Source organism: Oncorhynchus masou, chromosome 33, assembly GCF_036934945.1.
Source record: "Oncorhynchus masou masou isolate Uvic2021 chromosome 33, UVic_Omas_1.1, whole genome shotgun sequence".
Classification (NCBI taxonomy): Eukaryota; Metazoa; Chordata; class Actinopteri; order Salmoniformes; family Salmonidae; genus Oncorhynchus; species Oncorhynchus masou.
Genome location: NC_088244.1, coordinates 18,896,933 through 18,920,470, shown reverse-complemented (window position 1 = coordinate 18,920,470; position 23,538 = coordinate 18,896,933). Strand labels below are relative to the sequence as shown.

Below are 23,538 nucleotides of genomic sequence, written 5' to 3'. Positions count from 1 at the left end.
ACAATTATCTTCGTTTCAAAATGTTATATGGTTAATTTGTAAAGTCATTTTTTTTACTAAGTAGTTTGTTGGTTAATTGCATAACATTTTATGCATTTGTGCGTTCTGTTATGGTGCAGTTCTTTGTCGTGATTGGGTTATCCATCATCAGTAATAGGTATAAAGTGGTTTGCTTCTATTTTCTGTGTACTTTTTGTACTGTGCGTTTGTTGGCTATTTAGATATTATTATGTTTTAAGTGTTGAATTTTGCAGTTTTTCTAATCTTGAATGATTTACCTGTCTGACAGTCTATCAGCGCAAGGACCCATTCACTTCTTTAAAACAAGACCCGCCCTTATTTGTACTCGCGGGTAATGATTGGTTGAAGACTGAAGTCCCAGTGGGATTGGGCAGTTTCCTGCCAGCTGCGCCTCAGTTTAACAGAGTCTGGGAAGAAGAATCAACAAGAACCACTGCATCAGCACCGGTCAATGAATGGCACGGATGAAGAACTAAACTGGTGAAAGACCGTGAAATTGTATTAAGGTGCTGAGGACGCTCCAATCGTTTGTCTACAAGCTCTTGAGAGTTTATCAAGCTGAAGGTAGGATGCAGCGCAGCATAATTTATTGGGAGCTAGCTAGCGTTAGCAGGGTAACGCTAATTTAGCTAACATTAGCTATCCATCTAAATAGATTGCTAGTTTGCCATAGCAGTGCGTTAGCTGAGTAACTAACTAGTTATCACAGACAATTTACTGCCATGCAATGAAGCAATAGACAAGAAGAAATGGCTTCTTATAAATGGATTTGATGACGTTTAAGATGGATAATCATGTCATTACTTGTACTGACCTGATGATGGGTTACCTGATTTGACTTTACCTGACTTTACAGTAACTAGCTAACGTTAGCTGACCACACTAGCCAGTCTAACTGATTATGAAGATGCTATTCAGAATGATGATGATCCTCATTTGACCACGGCCTAAATAGTTCAGTCAAGGCAACAACGTAGTGAGCTCCATACCTAGCTTTCTAAGAATTTAACTAGCTATATTTTTTTTGTCAGGCAGCAGAGGTAATGGAGCTTAATCATCACTAGGCATACCCATAACAGGATCCAACTCGGTTTGGATTTGTCAATGAACATTGACTATGTGAGCGATACAGGAATTCAGTGGCTCTGTGTTGTTTACTGAAACATTGATATAACTCATCCTCTTATCTTTTCACACACATTTAATGTGTGCCCATCATGATAATCAAGTCAAATGTATTGGTCACATACACATGTTTAGCAGATGTTATTGTGGGTGTAGTGAAATGCTTGTGCTTCTAGCTCCGACAGTGCAGTAATATCTAACAAGTAAATCTAAGTGAGGAATGGATTAAGAATATATATACATATACAGTGCCTTGCGAAAGTATTCGGCCCCCTTGAACTTTGCGACCTTTTGCCACATTTCAGGCTTCAAACATAAAGATATAAAACTGTATTTTGTGTGAAAAATCAACAAGTGGGACACAATCATGAAGTGGAACGACATTTATTGGATATTTCAAACTTTTTTAACAAATCAAAAACTGAAAAATTGGGCGTGCAAAATTATTCAGCCCCTTTACTTTCAGTGCAGCAAACTCTCTCCAGAAGTTCAGTGAGGATCTCTGAATGATCCAATGTTGACCTAAATGACTAATGATGATAAATACAATCCACCTGTGTGTAATCAAGTCTCCGTATAAATGCACCTGCACTGTGATAGTATCAGAGGTCCGTTAAAAGCGCAGAGAACATCATGAAGAACAAGGAACACACCAGGCAGGTCCGAGATACTGTTGTGAAGAAGTTTAAAGCCGGATTTGGATACAAAAAGATTTGCCAAGCTTTAAACATCCCAAGGAGCACTGTGCAAGCGATAATATTGAAATGGAAGGAGTATCAGACCACTGCAAATCTACCAAGACCTGGCCGTCCCTCTAAACTTTCAGCTCATACAAGGAGAAGACTGATCAGAGATGCAGCCAAGAGGCCCATGATCACTCTGGATGAACTGCAGAGATCTACAGCTGAGGTGGGAGACTCTGTCCATAGGACAACAATCAGTCATATATTGCACAAATCTGGCCTTTATGGAAGAGTGGCAAGAAGAAAGCCATTTCTTAAAGATATCCATAAAAAGTGTTGTTTAAAGTTTGCCACAAGCCACCTGGGAGACACACCAAACATGTGGAAGAAGGTGCTCTGGTCAGATGAAACCAAAATTGAACTTTTTGGCAACAATGCAAAATGTTATGTTTGGCGTAAAAGCAACACAGCTCATCACCCTGAATACAGCTCATCACCCTGAATACACCATCTCCACTGTCAAACATGGTGGTGGCAGCATCATGGTTTGGGCCTGCTTTTCTTCAGCAGGGACAGGGCAGATGGTTTAAATTGATGTGAAGATGGATGGAGCCAAATACAGGACCATTCTGGAGGAAAACCTGATGGAATCTGCAAAAGACCTGAGACTGGGATGGAGATTTGTCTTCCAACAAGACAATGATCCAAAACATAAAGCAAAATCTACCATGGAATGGTTCAAAATAAACATATCCAGGTGTTAGAATGGCCAAGTCAAAGTCCAGACCTGAATCCAATCGAGAATCTGTGGAAAGAACTGAAAACTGCTGTTCACAAATGCTCTCCATCCAACCTCACTGAGCTCAAGCTGTTTTGCAAGGAGGAATGGGTAAAAATTTCAGTCTCTCGATGTGCAAAACTGATAGACATACCCCAAGCGACTTACAGCTGTAATCGCAGCAAAAGGTGGCGCTACAAAGTATTAACTTAAGGAGGCTGAATAATTTTGCGCGCCCAATTTTTCAGTTTTTGATTTGTTAAAAAAGTTTGAAATATCCAATAAATTTCGTTCCACTTCATGATTGTGTCCCACTTGTTGTTGATTCTTCACAAAAAAATACAATTTTATATCTTTATGTTTGAAGCCTGAAATGTGGCAAAAGGTCACAAAGTTCAAGGGGGCCGAATACTTTTGCAAGGCACTGTATGTCAGAGTGGCATTGGACTAAGATACAGTGACATAGTATAGAGTACAGTATGTACATATGAGATGGGTGATGCAATATTTACACACAATTAAAGTGACTAAGATACCGTAGAATAGTATAGAGTACGGTTTATACATATGAGATGGGTGCTGCAATATTTACACACAATTAAAGTGACTAAGATACCGTAGAATAGTATAGAGTACAGTTTATACATATGAGATGGGTGATGCAAGATACGGGGACATTATTAAAGTGACTAGTATTTCATCTCCTTAAAGAGGACAGTGATTCCTAATCTATGTATATAGGCAGCAGTCTCTGATGTGCTGTAAATGGCTGTTTAACAGTCAGTGGTATAGTCTAAAATAAAATACAGTATATACATATTAAATGATGATGCAATATGTAAACACAATTTAAAAGTGACTAAGATACCTTAGAACAGTGTGAAGTGCAGTTTATACAGTTGAAGTTGGAAGTTTACATACACCTTATGTCTTATGACTTATGTCTTGAGATGTTGCGTCAATATATCCACATCATTTTACTCCTCATGAAGCCATCTATTTTGTGAAGTGCACCAGTCCCTCCTGCAGCAAAGCCAAACAGTTCTATTTTTGTTTCATCAGACCAGAGGACATTTCTCCAAAAAGTATGATCTATGTCCCCATGTGCAGTTGCAAACCGCAGTCTGGCTTTTTTATGGAGCAGTGGCTTCTTCCTTGCAAAGCGGCCTTTCAGGTTATGTCACTATATGACTCGTTTTACTGTGGATATAGATACTTTTGTACCTGTTTCCTCCAGCATCTTCACAAGGTCCTTTGCTGTTGTTCTGGGATTGATTTGCACTTTTCGCACCAAAGTACGTTAATCACTAGGAGACAGAACGCGTCTCTTTCCTGAGCGGTATGACGGCTGCGTGGTCCCATGGTGTTTATACTTGCGTACTATTGTTTGTACGAATGAACCTGGTACCTTCAGGCGTTTGGAAATTAATCCCAAGGATAAACCAGACTTGTGGAGGTCTACAATTTTTTTTCTGATGTCTTGGCTGATTTCTTTTGATTTTCCCATGATGTCAAGCAAAGAGGCACTGAGTTTGAAGGTAGGCCTTGAAATACATCCACAGATACACCTCCAATTGACTCAAATTATGTCAATTTGCCTATCAGAAGCTTCTTAAGGAAGCTTCCACTGGGGTGGCAGGTAGCCTAGTGGTTAGAGCGTTGGACTAGTAACTGAATGGTTGCAAGATCGAATCCCCGAGCTGAGAAGGTAAAAATATATCGTTCTGCTCCTGAACAATGCAGTTAACCCACTGTTCCTAGACCATCATTGAAAATAAGAATTTGTACTTAACTGACTTGCCTAGTTAAATAAAGGTAAAATAAAAAATAAAGCCTTGACATAATTTTCTGGAATTTTCCAAGTTGTTTAAAGGCACAGTCAACTTAGTGTATGTAAACTTCTGACCCACTGGAATTGTGATACAATTATAAGTGAAATAATCTGTTTTTAAACAATTGTTGGAAAAATTACTTTTCATGCACAAAGTAGATGTCCTAACCGACTTGCCAAAACGATAGTTAGTTAACAAGATATTTGTGGAGTGGTTGAAAAACTAGTTTTAATGACTAGTAAATTTCCGACTACAACTGTACATGAGTAATGCTAGATACGGAACATTATTAAAGTGACTAGTGATTCATGTCCTTAAAGTGGCCAGTGATTTCTAATCTATGTCTATAGGCAGTCGCCTCTGATCTGCTAGTGACGGCTGTTGAGCAGTCTGATGGCTTTGAGATATAAGCTGTTTTTCAGTCTCTCGGTCCCAGCTTTGATGCTCCTGTACTGACCTAGCCTTCTGGATGATAGCGGGGTGAACAGGCAGTGGCTCGGGAGGTTGATGATCTTTTTGGCCTTCCTATGGCATCGGGTGCTGTAGTTGTCCAGGACAGCGTGAAGTTTGCCCCCGGTAATGTGTTGGGCGGACTGCACCACCCTTTGGAGAGGTTTGCGGTTGTGGGCGGTGCAGTTGCTGTACCAGGTGGTGAAATAGCCCGACAGGATATTCTCAATTGTGCATCTGTAAAAGGTTGTGAGGGTTTTAGATGTTAAGCCAAATGTCTTTAGCCTCCTGGGGTTGAAGAGGCGTTGTTGTGCCGCCTTCATCAAACTATCTGTGTGGGTGGACCATTTCAGTTTGTGATGTGTACGCTGAGGAACTTGAAGCTTTCCACCTTCTCCATTGTGGTCCCATCAATGTGGATAGGGGGGTGCTCCTTCTGATGTTTCCTGAAGTCCAAGATCATCTCCTTAGTTTTGTTGATGTTGAGTGAGAGGTTATTTTCCTGGCACCACACTCCGAGCCCTCACCTTCTCCGTGTAGGCTGTCTCATTGTTGTTGGTAATAAAGCCTACTACTGTTGTTATCTGCAAACTTGATGATTGAGTTGGAGGTGTGGTTGGCCACGCAGTCATGGGTGAACAAGGAGTACAGGATGGGGCTCAGCACGCACACTTGTGGGACCCCAGTGTTGAGGATCAGCGAAGAGGAGATGTTGTTTCCTACATTCACTACCTGGGGACGACCCGTCAGGAAGTCCAAGACCCAGTTACACAGGACGGGGTTCATATCCAGGGCCTCGAGCTTGATGATGAGCCTGGACGGTATTATGGTGTTGAATGCTGAGCTGTAGTCAATGAACAGTATTCTTACATAGGTATGCCTCTTGTCCAGGTGGGACAGGGCAGTGTGCAGTGTGGTGGCGATTGCATTTTTTGTGGATCTATTGAGGCGGTAAGCAAATTGAAAAGGTTCTAGGGTGGCAGGTAAGGTGGAGGTGATATGATCCTTGACTAGTCTCTCAAAGCACTTCGTGATGACAGAGGTGAGTGCTACGGGGCAATAGTAATTTAGTTCATTTACCTTAGTCCTTGTCCCTAAGAATGCAATGGTGGCCATCTTGAAGCATGTGGGGACAACCGACTGGGATAGGGAGTGATTGAATATATCTGTGAACACACCAGCCAGCTAGTCTGTGCATGCTGTGAGGACGCGGCTAGGGATTCCTTCTGGGCCGGAAGCCTTGCGAGGGTTAGCCTGCTTAAATGTCCTACACACGTCGGCCAGGGAGAAGGAGAGCCCACAGTCCTTGGTAGCGGGGCGCGCCCGAGGCACTGTATTATCCTCAAAGCAAGCGAAGAAGGTGTTCAGCCTGTCCGGAAGCAGGATGTTGGTGTCTGTGAAGTGGCTGGTTTTCCTTTTATTATCCGTGATTGTCTGTCGACCTTGCCACATATGTCTCGTGTCTGTGCCGTTGAACTGGGACTCAACTTTGTCCCTATACTGACATTTAGCCTGCTTGATTGCTTTGCGGAGGGAATAACTACACTGTTTGTATTCTTCTATATTCCCAGTCTTCTTGCCCTGGTTAAATGTGGTTGGCGTTCAGTTTTGCGTGAATGAACCATACAGTATGATGGTGCCGACGGAGATGGCAGCATCGCGACAAACTCTTATTCAACTCGGCAGTATTTTTTTGTTCATGTACTATTTATTTTACGTTATTAGCTCAGGAATTGTCATTACATACAGCCAGGAAGAACTGTTGGATATTAGAGTGGCGGTAACTCACCAGAACTTCCAGCGTTATGACCAGGGTTACGACTTCCCTGTAGCAGGTCTTTTGTTTGCTCTCCCCAGTGCAGGCCGACCCAAAACCACACCGGTGGAGAAGAGGTAATTAAGGTGGTCTTGTGGTCCAACTTAGGAAGCGTGCACGCCACCCATTGCTCACAAGTATTTTACTCGCTAATGTCCAATCTCTGGATAATAAAATTGATGAACTCAAGACAAGAGTTGCTTTTCAGAGAGACACCAGGGATTGTAACATACTCTGCTTCACGGAAACATGGCTCTCTCGAGATACTCTGTAAAGCCAGTTGGGTTCTCAGTACATCGCGCCGACAGGAACAAACATCTCTCCGGGAAGCAGAAGAGTGTTGGTATATGTTTTATGATTAACAACTTATGGTGTAACTGTGATAATATACAGGAACTCAAGTCTTTCTGTTCACCCGACCTAGAATATCTCACATTCAAATGCCGACTGTACTATCTCCCGAGAGAATTGTCATCATCAATAATAGCCACAGCGGTCTATGTTCCTGCTCTGTCTGAATCCACTGTCTCTGTTCTCAGTGGCTGAGTGGTAGGTAGTCCAAGCCATGTGGTGGTCGTGGCCCCTGCTCCCTGGCCTGGTACTCTTCTCTGTGCTGTCTGTGGTACAAGTACAGACTGCACCATGTCAGACCTGCCGCAAACTAACTGACAGCTTCATCAAGGTAGGAGTCTCTATCTCTGTCTCTCTCATTCCCTCAGTCTGTTGATTAGTTTTGTCGGTCATATTGTCATTTTTGTATCTATTGGTATCTCTTTTGCTTATTGCTTATGTTTCGGTCAATAGCTGCCATTTTACTCTCCTTGCTGTTCTGTTTCTGTCTTCACCTGGTGGTCTTTCATTAAAACACATTTTTTTCAGGGCCTGGAGAAAACATCCAATAAAAACTTTGGGGGTGGGAACACTGCTTGGGAGGAGGAGAAGCTGGCTAAATATGCTCGCAGGTACTTATGGCCCCACTAGGCCTGTCACTAGAATCTCCACAAATATACAGTCATAGGAACTGCAGCCTTTGGGACTTGCAGTCTTTAAGACCTGCAGTCTAACATCTGTGTTTCTGTAGAGGAAAGCCCAGGAGGCCTGCTAATCCCTGACCAGCCTTAGCATGTTGTTGAATGGCCAATGCACCTTTATTGTGTTGCTATGAAGGCTTGTTACCTGATGCCTCTGACCTGAATTGGACTCCTCATGACTGAGCCAAGGCGATGCTGAACCAGTACAGTACTGACAAGACTAGGGCTCTACACCACATATGTCCTTACACAATATGACAGCCTCTCAAAACTAGGCCACACTGTGTGTGTCTGTGAGAGTGAGCGAGCGAGCGTGTGTCGAAGATCCTCCTAGAGTGCATAATGGAGAATAGGAGGGTGTATTTGTTTTCTCTGTGCTCTGTTCGCTAGTGAAGTGTTCCACATTACTCACATCTCCTCTCCTCCTGGTTCTCAGTGAGACCAGGCTGTTGGAGATAGTGGAGGCAGCATGTGAGAAATCTGACTTTGACTGTAACAAACTGCTGGAGCAATTAGAGGACCAAGTGGAGACATGGTGGTTCCACCGGTATGTGTGTGATCATGTAAATGTGGTATATGTATAATCACTTTTGTTTTACTGCTGTATTTACACACCTGTGTATTATATTGTTATGTGTGTGTGTCCTTCCCCTCTCATCACTGACCTCGTGATTGTCTCTGTGTGTGTAGGCAGCAGGAGGCTCCAGATCTATTTGAGTGGCTGTGTATAGAGGAGCTCAGACTCTGCTGTCCCCCAGGACGCTTTGGCCCAGACTGCAAAGGTATTGAACACACACACACACACACACGATAGTTCTCTCTATAGTTCTCTCTCTGTTGTCACATTATTAACCCTGTGTGTTGTTGTGCTGCAGAGTGTCTGTCCGGTCCTGGAGGTGTGTGTGGTGGTCTGGGTCGCTGTGAGGGAGAGGGTACCCGTCTGGGAGATGGAGAGTGTGTGTGTGATCCGGGGTACTTTGGTAAGCTGTGTCAGAGCTGTGCAGATGGCTACTACAGAGAGAAGAGCTCCAATCACAGCACACCAGCCTGTGCAGGTACCCAATCAGAAAAAGTTGTGCCTGTCTGATCATGAACCAGACAGCCTGGCTTATTCTCAACCAATCTCATGTAGAAGTCTCACAGACTAATCACTTCTTCTCTGTGTGTGATGTCTAGCATGCTACCACTCCTGTAAAAAATGCTCAGGGCCAGAGGACTACAAATGTGTGGACTGCAAACCTGGGTGGATCCTCCATGACAACAAGTGTGTTGGTGAGTATTTGGCTTTTGTGTGTGTATTTGAGAGAGCATGTGTCTTCTGTTAGTTTTCTTTCTTTGTATCTGTGTTTGTAATGGAGAAATTCAGTTTCAGTTCCAAGTAATTATTAACACAATGCTTTGTGACACCCATTTGTGTACAGGTTGATGGTCATTAGACTTGATACTAAATGTTATGGATTGTTCTCATATCTGGAGGTAAAAGGACCAAGGACACTGATTGTTGTTGATATCTGTGACACTGTGATTCTGTGACACTGTGATTCAAGCCTGTTAGTAGGTGGTTTCAGAGCGTTGGTTCTGTGAGAATAGATTAGAATATAAGGGTCTGCTTAGAGACAACAGGTTAGACATGGTCTCTTTCTGTGCTGGAGGTGTCTCCCTGTTTCAACTTGTATTAAACCAGATTGATTTTGATTGACTTCATCTGTTACTGCCCTTCTTTTTTTCACTTTGAAAATCCCTACTACAGTGTGTAACTTGTGAATGTTGTTTCCAGACACTGATGAGTGCGGCACAGAGCTGGCTCGATGCCTCTCCAACACATATTGCCACAACACAGATGGATCGTACGAGTGCAGAGGTACTGTAGGCTCTCCCTCTACTATCTGCTAGTAACAGAGGTACTGTAGGCTCTCCCTCTACTATCTGCTAGTAACAGAGGTACTGTAGGCTCTCCCTCTACTATCTGCTAGTAACAGAGGTACTGTAGGCTCTCCCTCTACTATCTGCTAGTAACAGAGGTACTGTAGGCTCTCCCTCTACTATCTGCTGGTAACAGAGGTACTGTAGGCTCTCCCTCTACTATCTGCTAGTAACAGAGGTACTGTAGGCTCTCCCTCTACTATCTGCTAGTAACAGAGGTACTGTAGGCTCTCCCTCTACTATCGGCTAGTAACAGAGGTACTGTAGGCTCTCCCTCTACTATCGGCTAGTAACAGAGGTACTGTAGGCTCTCCCTCTACTATCGGCTAGTAACAGAGGTACTGTAGGCTCTCCCTCTACTATCTGCTAGTAACAGAGTAATGATGGTTTGTGTTGTTGGTAAACCTGTGTTCTGACCCAGACCTCTGTTCTCTTTCCTCTGTGCCAGGCTGTGACCAGGCATGTGTGGGCTGTATGGGCAGTGGTCCTGCCCGCTGTAAGAAATGTGCTAGGGGATACAAGCTCAGAGGAGCCAAATGTCTTGGTGAGGGAACGCGGCTGTGTTTTAATTTGTCTGTGTGGTTCTCTTTTACTCGTCTATAGATGGTTTGGCCAATCAGATGAACCTTCTGTTACAGCAGCCTGACTACTTACTTGTAGTGTACATCTGTCTTGGTATGGGTGTCACTCTGTCCATGTTCTCTCTCTCCCTCCTAGATGTGGATGAGTGTAGTGAGAGGGTGATCGCGTGTCCAGGGCTGAATGAGGCTTGTTTCAATGAAGAGGGCTCCTTCCGCTGTGAATGTGCTGACGGCTTCATCCGAAGGGACAGCATCTGTGTGGAGAACCAGCCTTACAGTAGGACACGCGAGCACCCTTGATAGTTCTCTCTACTTGGCACACTCCTATATACACAGCATCTCTCTCTCTCTCCTCATCAGGTGGTCCAGAGAAGGGCCTGTTTGATGACATGACTGATGATGAGGTACTTGTCCTGCAGCAGATGTTCTTTGGCGTGGTCATCTGTGCCCTAGCAACGCTTGCCGCTAAGGGTGACATGGTCTTCACCGCCATTTTCATCGGGGGCGTGGCCGCCATGGCCGGATACTGGCTGTCAGAGAAGGGTGATCGCATGCTGGACGGCTTCCTGAAGGGACGCTAGCCTATCAGGAGCCAGGGATACGGGAAAGATGAAGGAACTCATTGAATGCAAGCCGATGCGGGTGACAAAGTCTGGGGGTGGGACGGCTACAGGAACGCCTGCCATTCAGGAATGTACTATACTACTTTGGGGTGGGAGAAGAGGGGTCCTAAAGGATGCCTTGAAAAGGTTTGGGATTATTGTGGGTCTTCTGGAATATGAACTTTCCAAATGTTAGAGGGAAGTGAATAAGAGAACATGGACCTCAGAGGAAGGTCAAATCAGAGAGCTCAATGGAGGGAGTGAATATAGAAGAAGACCAGGTACTACTTGATCCAAAAACACTGAGAAGACACTAAGGAAACTGGAGTGTCTGTCTGCACTGATATGGGAGACAACCCAACCCTCTTGCCTTGACTCTGGGGTAGGGAAGGGACGGAGTTGGGGTAGGATAAGACCACTACTGATTGTTACCAAGTTATTATGCATTTGTATCTTCCACTGGACAAAATGTTGCTCTAAAATTATATATGATTCAAACCAGGTCACAGGTTAGAATTCTCAAGCCGACTAGGTGAAAAATATGTCAATGTGCCCCTGAGCAAGGCTCTTAACTCTAATTGCACCTGTAAATTGCTCTGGATAGGAGTGTTTGCTAAATGACTCAAATGTTCATGTCTATCCATTTCCACTCATCACAAATCAAACTTCTTAGGCACCCCTTACCTCATCAGCATCTCCTGTTCATCATTTCACCTTTTACTGAGGAGCAGAGGGTGTTCCCGTGGTGATGGGAGATGCAGGGTGAGATGGGATTGTCATTGGGGCTTTGCACTGAAGGCTGCTGCTATGGTGGACTTGTTAAGGAAATAACTGATGTATCCTGTTGCGCCAGTTGAATTCCATCCCATGTTAAAACACTGTTTATTTATAATCCTGTTCATATTATGACTGTTTATCTGTGTTTCTGCACAGACAGATTCTTGCTGTATGAATGCACGAGAAAAGGATCTGGGAAAGGCTATACTGTATGTATTATCCTATGATTGGCATGGAAGACTTTATAGAGCTGCTTGTTTCCCTCTAAACTGTACAACCAGGATACAAGGATAATCACTACTGCTTCACCACCCCCTAAATCTACTGCCTGAGCAATCTGCGTGTGTATGTGAGAGTAAAATACTCTAGTCCTCTTGAAGATGTCTCCCATTTCATTGTTTTGCAATAGGTCCTTTCTAAATGTATTTTTTTTTGTTTTTAGCAAAGACCTTTTCTGATTTTAATTCTGCATCTGTGTGTGTGTGTGTCTGTGATACATTGAGTTTGATCAGCACCAGGTAATATGGGGTACTGTACTGTACTGAAATGCACAATTGTATTTTATCAGAGGTGTCAACATTTTACAGTTGAAGCAACTAAATTATATCTGATCAATCATATCCCTCCTCATTATTACCCCCTCATCCTCAGTAGCTACTAGATCTAGCACAATTGTTATTCAAATTTTCCATTTTTTTTCATTTTCAACCTTCCAGATTTTGTTTTCAATAATATCCATTTTATCTGCTAATAATCATGTCCTTTTGTTATATAACGTGTGTGTGTGTTATGCCTACATTTCAACTGCAGTTCTTTGCATTATGATCATTATTAAAAAGGAAGAATTCTGAGTTTAGTGTTCTGTTTTTAGCTTTCCAATAACCTCTCTTACCATTTTATTTTGGCATGCTGTTGAAAGAAATGTAATGTGAACTCATGCTGCTCATTGCTGAAGACCTTAATAAAATACTGCCGTTGCATGGAGACGATAGATTAAAGCCATTCAAGGAAACAGATACTGGAGAAACCCCCTAGAATGCTAGCGATGTAAGACACTGTGAGCAGAGGTGTGTGTGTGTGTGTGTGTGTGTGTGTGTGTGCTTCTATTTCAGTGTGCCGCTCCAGTTAAATTGTGGTTGTGGCACAGCAGTTCTCTCTCCATCAGGATCTCCAGAGAGCAATGTCCTGCTCCATCAGCTGCGCATACACACAAACACGAAAGAGGAGTGTGTGTATATATATATACTGTATATATAAGTACAAAATCTCACATTAGGAATAAGTGCCTGTGTGTGTATTACCCTCCTATTCTCATTTCTGTACTAACTCCTCTCTTCTGTGTTGTATCCTTTGCTCTCTCTGACTGGACAGAGCCAAGCGATCCACATCCCATAAAAACTCTGCCTTACTGTCCAGCTGCAGCATCAGCCCCCCGCCCTCTTCTCCTCCATTCAGCTGCTCACATACCTCCTTCCTGGAAAATCGAGAGACGGAGAGATACATAAACATGACAGATGCTCAGCTTGGTATAGGAGGGAAAGGAGTCATTCAGACGAGGATGCTTTTACCTGTACCCTCTCAGTGCAGGTTCTGTAGAATAGCTTCTGACACATCTGGTGACACCTAACGAAGCCCCAGAGAAACATTTATTATAAAAAAATCACATTTGATTTGTCACATGCAGGTGTAGCCCTTACAGTGGAATGCTTACTTACAAGCCTTTAACCTACAATGCTTTAAGAAGTTTTTAAGAAAAAAAGTTAATAAAAAATTGAAATTAAAAGTAACAAATAATTCAACAGCAGCAGTAAAATAACAATAGCGAGGCGATATACAGGGGATACCAGTACAGAGTCAATGTGCAGGGGCACCAGTTAGTTGAGGTAATTGAGGTAATATATACATGTAGGTAGAGTTAAAGTGACTATGCATAGATAATAAACGGAGAGTAGCAGCAGTGTAAAAGAAGGATCTGGGAAGCCCTTTAATTAGCTGTTCAGGAGTTTTATGGCTTGGGGGTAGAAGCTGTTAGGAAGCAGTTTGGACCTAGACTTGGAGCTCCGGTACTGCTTGCCGTGCAGTAGCAGAGAGATGACTAGGGTGGCTGGAGTCTTTGACAATCTTTTGGGCCTTCCTCTGACACTGCCTGGTATAGAGGTCCTGGATGGCAGGAAGCTTGGTCCCAGTGATATACTGGGCCGTATGCACTACCCTCTGTAGTGCCTTGCGGTTGAAGGCCGAGCAGTTGCCATACCAGGCAGTGATGCAACCGGTCAGGATGCTCTCGATGGTGCAGCTGTAGAACCTTTTTAGGATCTGAGGACCCATGCCAAATCTTTTTTGAGCGGGAATAGGCTTTGTCATGCCCTCTTCACGACTGCGTTAGTGTGTTTGGACCATGATAGTTTGTTGCTGATGTGGACACCAAGAAACTTGAAGCTCTCAACCTGCTCCACTGCAGCCTCGTCGATGAGAATGGGGGCGTGCTCGGTCCTCCTTTTCCTGTAGTCCACAATCATCTCCTTTGTCTTGATCACGTTGAGGGAGAGGTTGTTTTCCTGGCACCACATGGCCAGGTCTGATTTCATCCCTATAGTCTGTCTCATCGTTGTTGGTGATCAGGCCTACCACTGTTGTGTCATCGGCAAGCTTGATGATGGTGTTGGAGTTGTGCCTGGTCATGCAGTCATGAGTGAACAGGGCATACAGGAAGGGACTGAGCACGCACCCCTGAGGGGCCCCGTGTTGAGGATCAGCGTGGTGGATGTGTTGTTACCTACCCTTACCACCTGGGGGTGGACCATCCGGAAGTCCAGGATCCAGTTGCAGAGGGAGGTGTTTAGTCCCAGGGTCCTTAGCTTAGCGATGAGCTTTGAGGGCACTATGGTGTTGAACGCTGAGCTGTAGTCAATGAATAGCATTCTCACATAAGTCTTCATTTTGCCCAGGTTGGAAAGGGCAGTGTTGAGTGCAATAGAGATTGCACCATCTGTGGATCTGTTGGGGTGGTATGGAAATTAAAGTGGGTCTAGGGTATCCGGGATGATGGTGTTGATGTGAGCCATGACCAGCCTTTCAAAGCACTCCATGGCTAAAGACGTGAGTGCTACGGGTCGGTAGTCATTTAGGCAGGTTACCTTAAGTGTTCTTGGGCACAGGGACTATGGTGGTCTGCTTGAAACATGTTGGTATTACACACTCAGTCAGGAACAGGTTGAAAATGTCAGTGAAGACACTTGCCAGTTGGTCAGCGCGTACACGTCCTCGTAATCTGTTTGGCCCTGTGGCCTTGTGAATGTTGACCTGTGTAAAGGTCTTACTCACATCGGCAAAGGAGAGCGTGATTACATAGTCTTCCCGGAACAGCTGATGCGCTCATGCATGCTTCAGTGTTACTTGCCTTGAAGCTCATGTCAATGGGCAGCTCGCGGCTGTGCTTCCCTTTGTAGTCTGTAAAGGTTTACAAGCCCTGCCACATCCGACAGGTATTGGAGCCGGTGTAGTACAGCAGAAATGTGCCATTTTCGGCCTCCCGGGTGGTGCAGTGGTTAATGGTGCTGTGCTGCAGCGCTAGCTGTGCCACCAGAGATTCTGGGTTTGCGCCCAGACTGTGTCGTAACCGGCCGCGACCGAGAGGTCCGCGGGGCGACGCACAATTGGATTGTGCTAATTGTGCTATCGCGTACCTTGTCTCATCGCGCACCAGCGACTCCTGTGGCGGGCCGGGCGCAGTGCGCGCTAACCAAGGTTGCCAGGTGCACAGTGTTTCCTCCGACACATTGGTGCGGCTGGCTTCCGGGTTGGATGCACGCTGTGTTAAGAAGCAGTGCGGCTTGGTTGGGTTGTGTACCGGAGGACGCATTACTTTCAACCTTCGTCTCTCCTGAGCCCGTACGGGAGTTGTAGCGATGAGACACGATAGTAGCTACTAACAACTGGATACCAAGAAATTGGGGAGAAAAAGGGATAAAAAAATTTAAAAGATGTACAAAAATGAAATGTGCCATTTTCATATCAGTATCGGGCTTATGTTTTACTACTGGGCAAACTCTCCTGTCGTGCTCCTTTCTGTGCATGACTAGAGCCCTCTGGTGGTTGTGGTGATGCACATCAGGGGTCTCCAGGCTGACCGTCTGCCTACGGACCAGAGGGGTTACAGTCTGGGGACAAACTGCCAGCCAGATTGGAAGTTTTCACACAAAAGCAGGCTAAAATAATGTAAACACTGGAATTTGCTGTATCTTGGAGTCAATTCACACCTGGCTGACTGTCAGTGCTGCAGAGGCAGGTCAGATGATGGGCAATGTTAGGGGAATGACCATATGGTAGCGACTTTGTAGGACAGGTGTGCATCGAGGAATAGACACAGGTGTGGAATTCTGGCGAACAGCAGCTGTGGTGATGTTGAGAAACATAAATCAAACATGCACAGTACAAACACTGAACGTTCAAATAGTCAAACATGCACAGTACAAACACTGAACGTTCAAATAGTCAAACATGCACAGTTCAAACTGAAAGTAAACCATTCCTTCGATACATCAAAGTTTCATTCCATAGACAGAGTTGTGCTTTGGGTTTCCCCAGCAGTGGTTCAGTCTTTGTGCGTTAAACACTTCTAAAGGGTCAGTCAACTTTCACACATAACAGAAGTACATTTTCATAACAGTAAATTGTTGAATTAAACATGCAAACTACTTCCTTTTCAAATATTTACTTTCAAGACTATGATAACTTGGATTTAAATAGGAATAGTACAAACAAATGCAATCACCTGGGTCTGGCAAGGTTGCCTTGGGAATCAGGTTACTTGTGTACAGACCTGAGAAAAAGCTGGAGCCGAGCGTAGTTCAATGCACCGGAGTCCTATTGAAGAATGTTTATTAGCATGTGAACTAGGGCTGGGTGAGCTATAGCCAGAGGATGGCTGTACAGAGCTAGATTGATGGAGAGTATTCAGTACCCTCATAAAGGAACACATTCATCTCCACTAGAAAAAGGGGGCACGGTTTATCAAAAGGGGCCAGGCTTTTTTCACTATACTCGACTTGAGTGGGTTGAGTCAGTGACGTTATCTTCCGGTACGGACCCATTCCAAAACAGACTGCAGTTTGTGTATCAGCGCTGTGTGTAAGTTGACTATGCAAACAATTTGGAATTTCCAACACATTGTTTCTTATAAAAACAAGAAGTGACGCAGTCAGTCTTTCCTCAACTCTTAGTCAGGAGAGACTGGCATGCATCGTTTTAATATTAGCAGTCCTTACATTACAGTGAAGGACAAGACATGCATCTCTGTTCTGGACCAGCTGCAACTTAACTTGGTCTTTCTTTGCAGCACTTAACTATATGACTGGACAATAATCAAGACAAGATAAAACTAGAGCCTGCAGGACTTGCTTTGTGGGGTGTGGTGTCTCTTTATTACGAACAGACCTCTCCCCATCTTTACAACCATTGAATCTATATGTTTTGACCACGACAGTTTATAATCTAAGGTAACACCAAGTGATTTAGTCTCCTCAATTTGTTCAACAGCCACACCATTAATTACCAGACTCAGCTGAGGTCTAGAACTTGATTTGTACCAAATACAATTATCTTAGTTTTAAAGATGTTCAGAACCAGTTCATTATTGGCCACCCATTCCAAAACAGACTGCAATGCTTTATTAAGGGTTTCAGTGACTTCATTTGCTGTGGTTGCTGATGCATATATGGCTAAATCATCACCATACTGCAGTACCAGTCAAATGTTTGGACACCCCTACTAATTCAAATTTCTTTAATTTTCTACATTGTAGAATGATAGTGAAGACATCAAAACTATGGAATAACACACATGGAATCATGTAGTAACCAAGAAAGTGTTAAGCAAATCAAAATATATTTTATATTTGAGATTCTTCAAATAGCCACCCTTTGCATTGATGACAGCATTGCACACTCTTGGCATTCTCTCAACCAGCTTCATGAGGAATGCTTTTCCAACAGTCTTGAAGGAGTTCCCACATATTCTGAGCACTTGTTGGCTGCTTTTCCTTCACTCTGCGGTCCAACTCATCCCAAACCATCTAAATTGGGTTGAGGTCAGGTGATTGTGGAGGACAGGCACTCCATCACTCTCCTTCTTGGTTAATAGCCCTTACACAGCCTGGAGGTGTGTTGGGTCATTGTCCTGTTGAAAAACAAATGATAGTCCCACTGAGATCAAACCAGATGGGATGGTGTATCGCTGCAGAATGCTGTGGTAGCCAGGCTGGTTAAGAGTGCATTGGATTCTAAATAAACCACAGACAGTGTCACCAGCAAAGCATCCCAATACCATCACACCTCCTCCTCCATCCTTCATGGTGGGAACCACACATGCATAGATCATCCGTTCACCTACTCTGCGTCTCACAAAGACACAGTGGTTGGAACCAAAAATCTCAAATTTGGACTCATCAGACCAAAGGACAGATTTCCACTGGTGTAATGTACATTGCTCGTGTTTCTTGGAACCAAGCAAGTGTCTTCTTCTTGTTGGTTTCTTTTGTTAGTGGTTTCAGCAATTTGACCATGGCCTCTGTGAAGCATTAATTTGGGCTGCAATTTCGAGGCTGGTAACTCTAATGAACTTATCCTCTGCAGCAGCGGTAACTCTGGGTCTTCCTTCTAGTGGTTGGAGCATTGGGTCAGTAACCAAAATTTTGCTGGATTGAATCCCCGAGCTGACAAGGCAAAAATCTGTAATTCTGCCCCTGAGTGAGCAGTTAACCTAGTGTTCCCCGAGCGCCAAAGATGTGGATGTCGATTAAGGCAGCCTCCTGCACCTCTCTGATTCAGAGGGGTTGGGTTAAATGCGGAAGACACATTTCAGTTCAAGGCATTCAGTTGTACAACTGACTAGGTATCCCCTTTCCCTTTCCTGTGGCGGTTTCATCATAGCGCTTGATGGTTTTTGCGACTGCACTTTTTTTGCGGCTATAAATTTCAGTATTGTCTAATCTTTATGTCTAAAAAGTAATGATGGAATGTAATTTCTCTTTCGAATTTCTTGCCATAATATGGACTTGGTGTTTTACCACCCCTACCTTTTCACAACACAACTGACTAAAATTCATTAAGAAGGAAAGAAATTCCACAAATGAACTTTTAACAAGGCACACCTGCCAATTGAAAAGCATTCCAGGTGACTACCGCATGAAGCTGGTTGAGAGAATACCAAGAGTGTGCAAAGCTGTCATCAAGGCAAAGGGTGGCTACTTTGAATAATCTAAAATATAAATATTTGTTTAAAACTTGTTTGGTTACTACATGATTCCATATGTGTTATTTCATAGTTTTGATGTCTTCTCTATTATTATACAATGGAAACAATAGTACAAATAAATAAAACCCTTGAATGAGCAGGTGTGTCAACTTTTGACTGGTATTGTACATGGACACACATGATTTGTTTAATGCCAGTGGCAGGTTATTGGTAAAAATACAAAAGCGTAGAGGGCCTAGAGAGCTGCCCTGCTGAACACCACACTGTACATGTTTGACATTAGAGCTTCCATTAAAGAAAACACTCTGAGTTATATTAGATAGACAGGTCTGAATTCACCCTATGGCAGAGGTTGGAAAGCCATAACACACATTTTCTCAACAACAGGTTATAGTAGTCAATAATATCAAAGGCTGCACTGAAATCTAACAGTACAGTTTCCACAATCTTTTCTTTCAACCAATCATTAGTCATTTGTGTCAGTGCAGTACATGTTGAGTGCCTTTCTCTAAAAGCATGCTTAAAGTCTGTTGTTAATTTGTTTACAGAGAAGTAGCATTGTATTTGGTCAAACACAATTGTTTCCAAGAGTTTGCTAAGAGCTGGCCGCAAGCTGCTAGGTCTGCTGTTAGAACAAGTAAAGACCGCTTTACCACTCTTGGGTAGTGGAATGATTTTGGCTTCCCTCCAGGCCTGAGGACAAAGACTTTCCTTTAGGCACAGATTAAGGATATAACAAATAGGAGTGGCTATAGAGTCAACTACCAACCTCAGTAGCTTTCCATCTAAGTTGTAAATGCCAGGGGATTTGTCATTATTTATTGATAACAATATTTTTTCCACCTCTCCCACACTAACTTCAAATTTTTTTTTAAATGCTTTTCTTTCATTATTTGTTGTTTTATACATGAGTACGATGGCTTACTGTTCGTTGTTGGCTTTTCCTGCTTAAGTTTGCCCACTTTGCCAATGTCATAACTCTCCTGTGACGATTTGAAGGATCAGGTTACAGTAGGTCCGCTCTACAGCGTGCTCTCTCTCTCGTACAGGGGGTAGAGCGGGAAGTCGGCTGTTTTATGGTGGGTAATAAAATGCGCAGCCTCTATGCTCTGTAGTGTTTGAGATTGAAATGTAAACTGTGGAACACAGAGAGACACATGGACATTCAAAAGTTTGAATAATTAAACAATATTTCTATTTTTGAGAATGTGAGAATGGTCTGTGGTTATTTATTAAAGAACAATCCTGCCAAAGTTGTTTAATTTGGTGACCTCGTGAAAGACAGGAGACCCACATTTTTTAATTTTTAATTTAACCTTAATTTAATTCACCCCTACACTGCTACTCCAGCTGCTCTTTCTTCATCTGACTATGTTTTATCTCAAAGTCTGAGATCATCTGGTCATTGCGGTGGTGGCACACGGCTACTCAAAATCTCCACTGATTTCTCCAAATTTAAGTATGCCCCCTCTAATTCTCACATCTCATTCTCTGACTCTTTATCTCTCTCCTCCCGGAGGACTTGAGACCTAGGACCATACCTCAGGACTATCTGGCATTGACGACCCCTGGCTGTCCCCGTCCGCAGTCCACCTGGTTGTGCTGCTGATCCAGTTTCTGCTGTTCTGCCTGTGGCTATGGAGCCCTGACCCGTTTACCAGATGTGCTAACTTGTCATGCTGCTCATCTAATTTCTGCTGTTCTGCCTGCGGCTTTTGAACCCTGACCTGTTCACTGTACCTGCTACCTTATCCCAGACCTGCTGTTTCCTCCGTCCCTCTCCCTCTCTCTACCGCACCTGCTGTCTCGACCTCTGAATGCTCGGCTATGAAAAGCCAACTGACATTTATTCCTGAGGTGCTGACCTGTCGCACCCTCTATAACCACTGTAATTATTATTTGACCCCGTTGGTCATCTATGAACATCTTGAAGAACAATTTAGCCTTAATGGCTATGTATACTTACAGTATAATCTCCACCGGCGCAGCCAGAAGAGGTCTGGCCACACCTCTGAGCCTGGTTCCTCTCTAGGTTTCTTCATAAATTCCTGCCTTTCTAGAGAGTTTTTCCTAACCACTGTGCTTCTACATCTGCATTGCTTGCTCTTTGGAGTTTTAGGCTGGGTTTCTGTATAAGAACTTGGTGACATCTGGTTATAGGTTATAAGCCTAATGAATAATAACTAGAATATTCTTCCATTAATAAAACAGGTTGTGATAAAATGTGACATTGCAGTTCCTCATAGTTCAGATTCCCAACCTCCCATGGTTCTCCCACAACCAGGCATGGTACTTGTTCAGTTTATGGTCCTGAGGTTTCACCTATGTAAACACACACACACACAAATATACACACAAAGTTAACCTTATCTAAATCCGTCACTTACATCCAATATTCTTTTTTTTAGTATAAAATATTTGCATTTCATCCTGAAATGAAAAATGGAAAACCTGGTCTTGTTGAGGAAGATGGTGGCCACCAGGAGCTTCCAGGGGTCATGGAACAGGGTCTCCTGCACCAGCTGGAAGGGGGAGCGAAGAGTGGTCCACTTCCTCCTGGGGGTCTCAGACCTGTGCCGGGACAGACTGCAGATCTAAGAAAAAGGCGTTTTGATAACAAATAAACACTGTTTTTTATTAAACTGACATTTCTCTCCAAGAATGGCAAGTTCTGTTAAGCTCAACCATTTATTAAATTATGACCATCTCTCAGTTACTTCCCGCTGAAAGAAGGACTGGTCTTCTGTTTCTCTCCTAATAGTTCTGTGCAGAACAGGTACAACAGGCACCTAAAGCATCACTACAAACATTGAACATGTCATTGGTCAATACACTGAAACCAGGTCCAAGAAGATGTAAAACATTTTCTATCCTCTAGGCATCATAGTGAATACACATTATGCATCATAACTCATAGCACAATGCACATACACACTGCTCTGGGGATCTTTTAGTGGTGTACAGCGTCCTCTAGTGGTCTGGGGAGATGATAGCAGCGCTTCATCATTCACCGCTGCCTCTATATCCCCCACACACTTTCCCTCTCCATTCTCTCACCCTCAGCCTCCCCCTCTCAGAGGCAGACTGCACCCTAAGGACTGGGACATGTAAAGGTGACACAGGAAACCACTCACCTAGACCAATGAGAGCGTCCTGTAGCTCAGTGGGCGGGGCCAGCCTGACCAGCTTTTCTCTCAGGAGCCCTGGCCTCCTCTGGGGGTTCTTCTCAAGTACGACATCATCAACTGGCTCCGCCGACACAGCCTGCAGACGCCTCTCAGTCTCATTGTCATAACCATCATCATCACCCCTTCTCACAGAGGTTTGTATGTTTCTCTCGTTAATGTCCTCATTGGTGTCTGATGTGTGGCCAGTTTCTGTGTCTCTCCCAGCTGCCTGTCTATGATTCACCTGGCCAAGGGAGGTCTGTCAGGGGTATACTGAATTGACAAAGTGCCTTTTCCTCTAACTCTGAGTTCTCTGCTTGTAGGATTTTGCGAAAGAGGCTCTTTTTGTGTTATTTGGGGAAAGGCGTAATATTCAACCCTCCTCTTCCATATTCTCCTCTGTGTCCTGCCTGTATGTGTTTTACCTGTCACCAGTGACCTCTTAGGTGTGACGTGTGTGTTCTTGATGACCATTCCTCTGTCTCTCCTGGCTGGGCTGTGGGGTCACAGCTACACTGCCACTCCTGGCTGTTGTGGCATCAAAGTTGTCTATCTGTAGATCCCCTCCGCCATTTTTAAGGAGGAAGGCTTGATGAGACACTCTGGACGGAACCTCTGTCCCTGGGGACTGCAGAGGTAGACAGATCAGTCACCTCATGTGGAATTATTGATCTGACTTTATGATCTCACTCTGCAATGCACTTAGCCCCTAGCCCTGACAGTAAGATACAGACATACTTCAGTGATGTTTACATGCAACAAGACTTGAGAATGAGAGCATATGATGGATTGGACCCAGCTTGTTTCCTAACCGTCATATCTGAACCAGGAACAGCCATAGCGTCTGCCTCTCCATCAGGATTAGTGTGTGCCAGTGATGGTGTTCTCTGTGTTGAGGTCATTGTTTTTTAGCCTGGTTGTGACCGTGTTGTTGGTGTCAGTAGGTTGAAACACAACTTTTATAAAAAGTGGACTGTCCCTCTCACAGCCTGTGATGGAGCTGACTGTCCCCTGTTGAGTTTCATGTGGCTGAGATCCTTATGCTCCAGTCCTCTCTCTCATCTTCAGTCATGATGTTGCTCTCTCAATCTATCTGGGGTTGAAGCTCTATACCTAGCTGCCACAAACAGAAATATGAATTAGAACAGTCAATCCACTGTCCATCATGTCATATGGATTGGGAAAATAGGTGACTATTAACTAACTGGCTAACTTAACTGACTAGCTAAGTAATGCATTTGCAGAGGCTTGATCTGACAGCTGTGTTTTGTTTACATGCCTCATCATCACATGCTGTTCTAGAAAAATGTTGCATATTACTTAATGATCAAGTTTAATAAAGTTGTCGGGTGCTAGGCATTTCGGAGACATGACATCAACATCTTTGGATAAATTGTATCTGCCGTTGTGCTGTATGAAGTTCTGTGAACTATTTTGTGAGCGACTCTGCTTGACTCATGCGCAGAACACAGGAAGGAGGACAGGAAAGAGAGACGGT

General features: G+C 43.8%; 1 protein-coding gene and 1 pseudogene across 2 annotated transcripts; one reads left to right on the top strand and one right to left on the bottom strand.

The window, feature by feature from the left end:
• The first annotated feature begins 396 nt into the window (after positions 1–396).
• Positions 397–12,603, top strand: LOC135527962 (protein disulfide isomerase Creld1-like). 2 transcript variants are annotated; one of them, XM_064956661.1, is made up of 11 exons: positions 397–585; positions 7,245–7,387; positions 7,585–7,667; positions 8,173–8,283; positions 8,427–8,518; positions 8,612–8,791; positions 8,913–9,008; positions 9,514–9,597; positions 10,108–10,203; positions 10,377–10,517; positions 10,601–12,603. In XM_064956661.1, exons 2-11 carry the CDS (start codon positions 7,271–7,273, stop codon positions 10,819–10,821), a joined length of 1,221 nt encoding a protein of 406 aa, XP_064812733.1. In that variant the 5' UTR covers positions 397–585; positions 7,245–7,270; the 3' UTR covers positions 10,822–12,603. The 2 variants fall into 2 exon arrangements, with proteins under 2 accessions (XP_064812733.1, XP_064812735.1); XM_064956663.1 differs by lacking the exon at positions 8,173–8,283.
• Positions 12,604–21,120: 8,517 nt separating this feature from the next.
• On the bottom strand, positions 21,121–22,682 carry LOC135527423 (uncharacterized; annotated as a pseudogene).
• Positions 22,683–23,538: the final 856 nt, after the last annotated feature.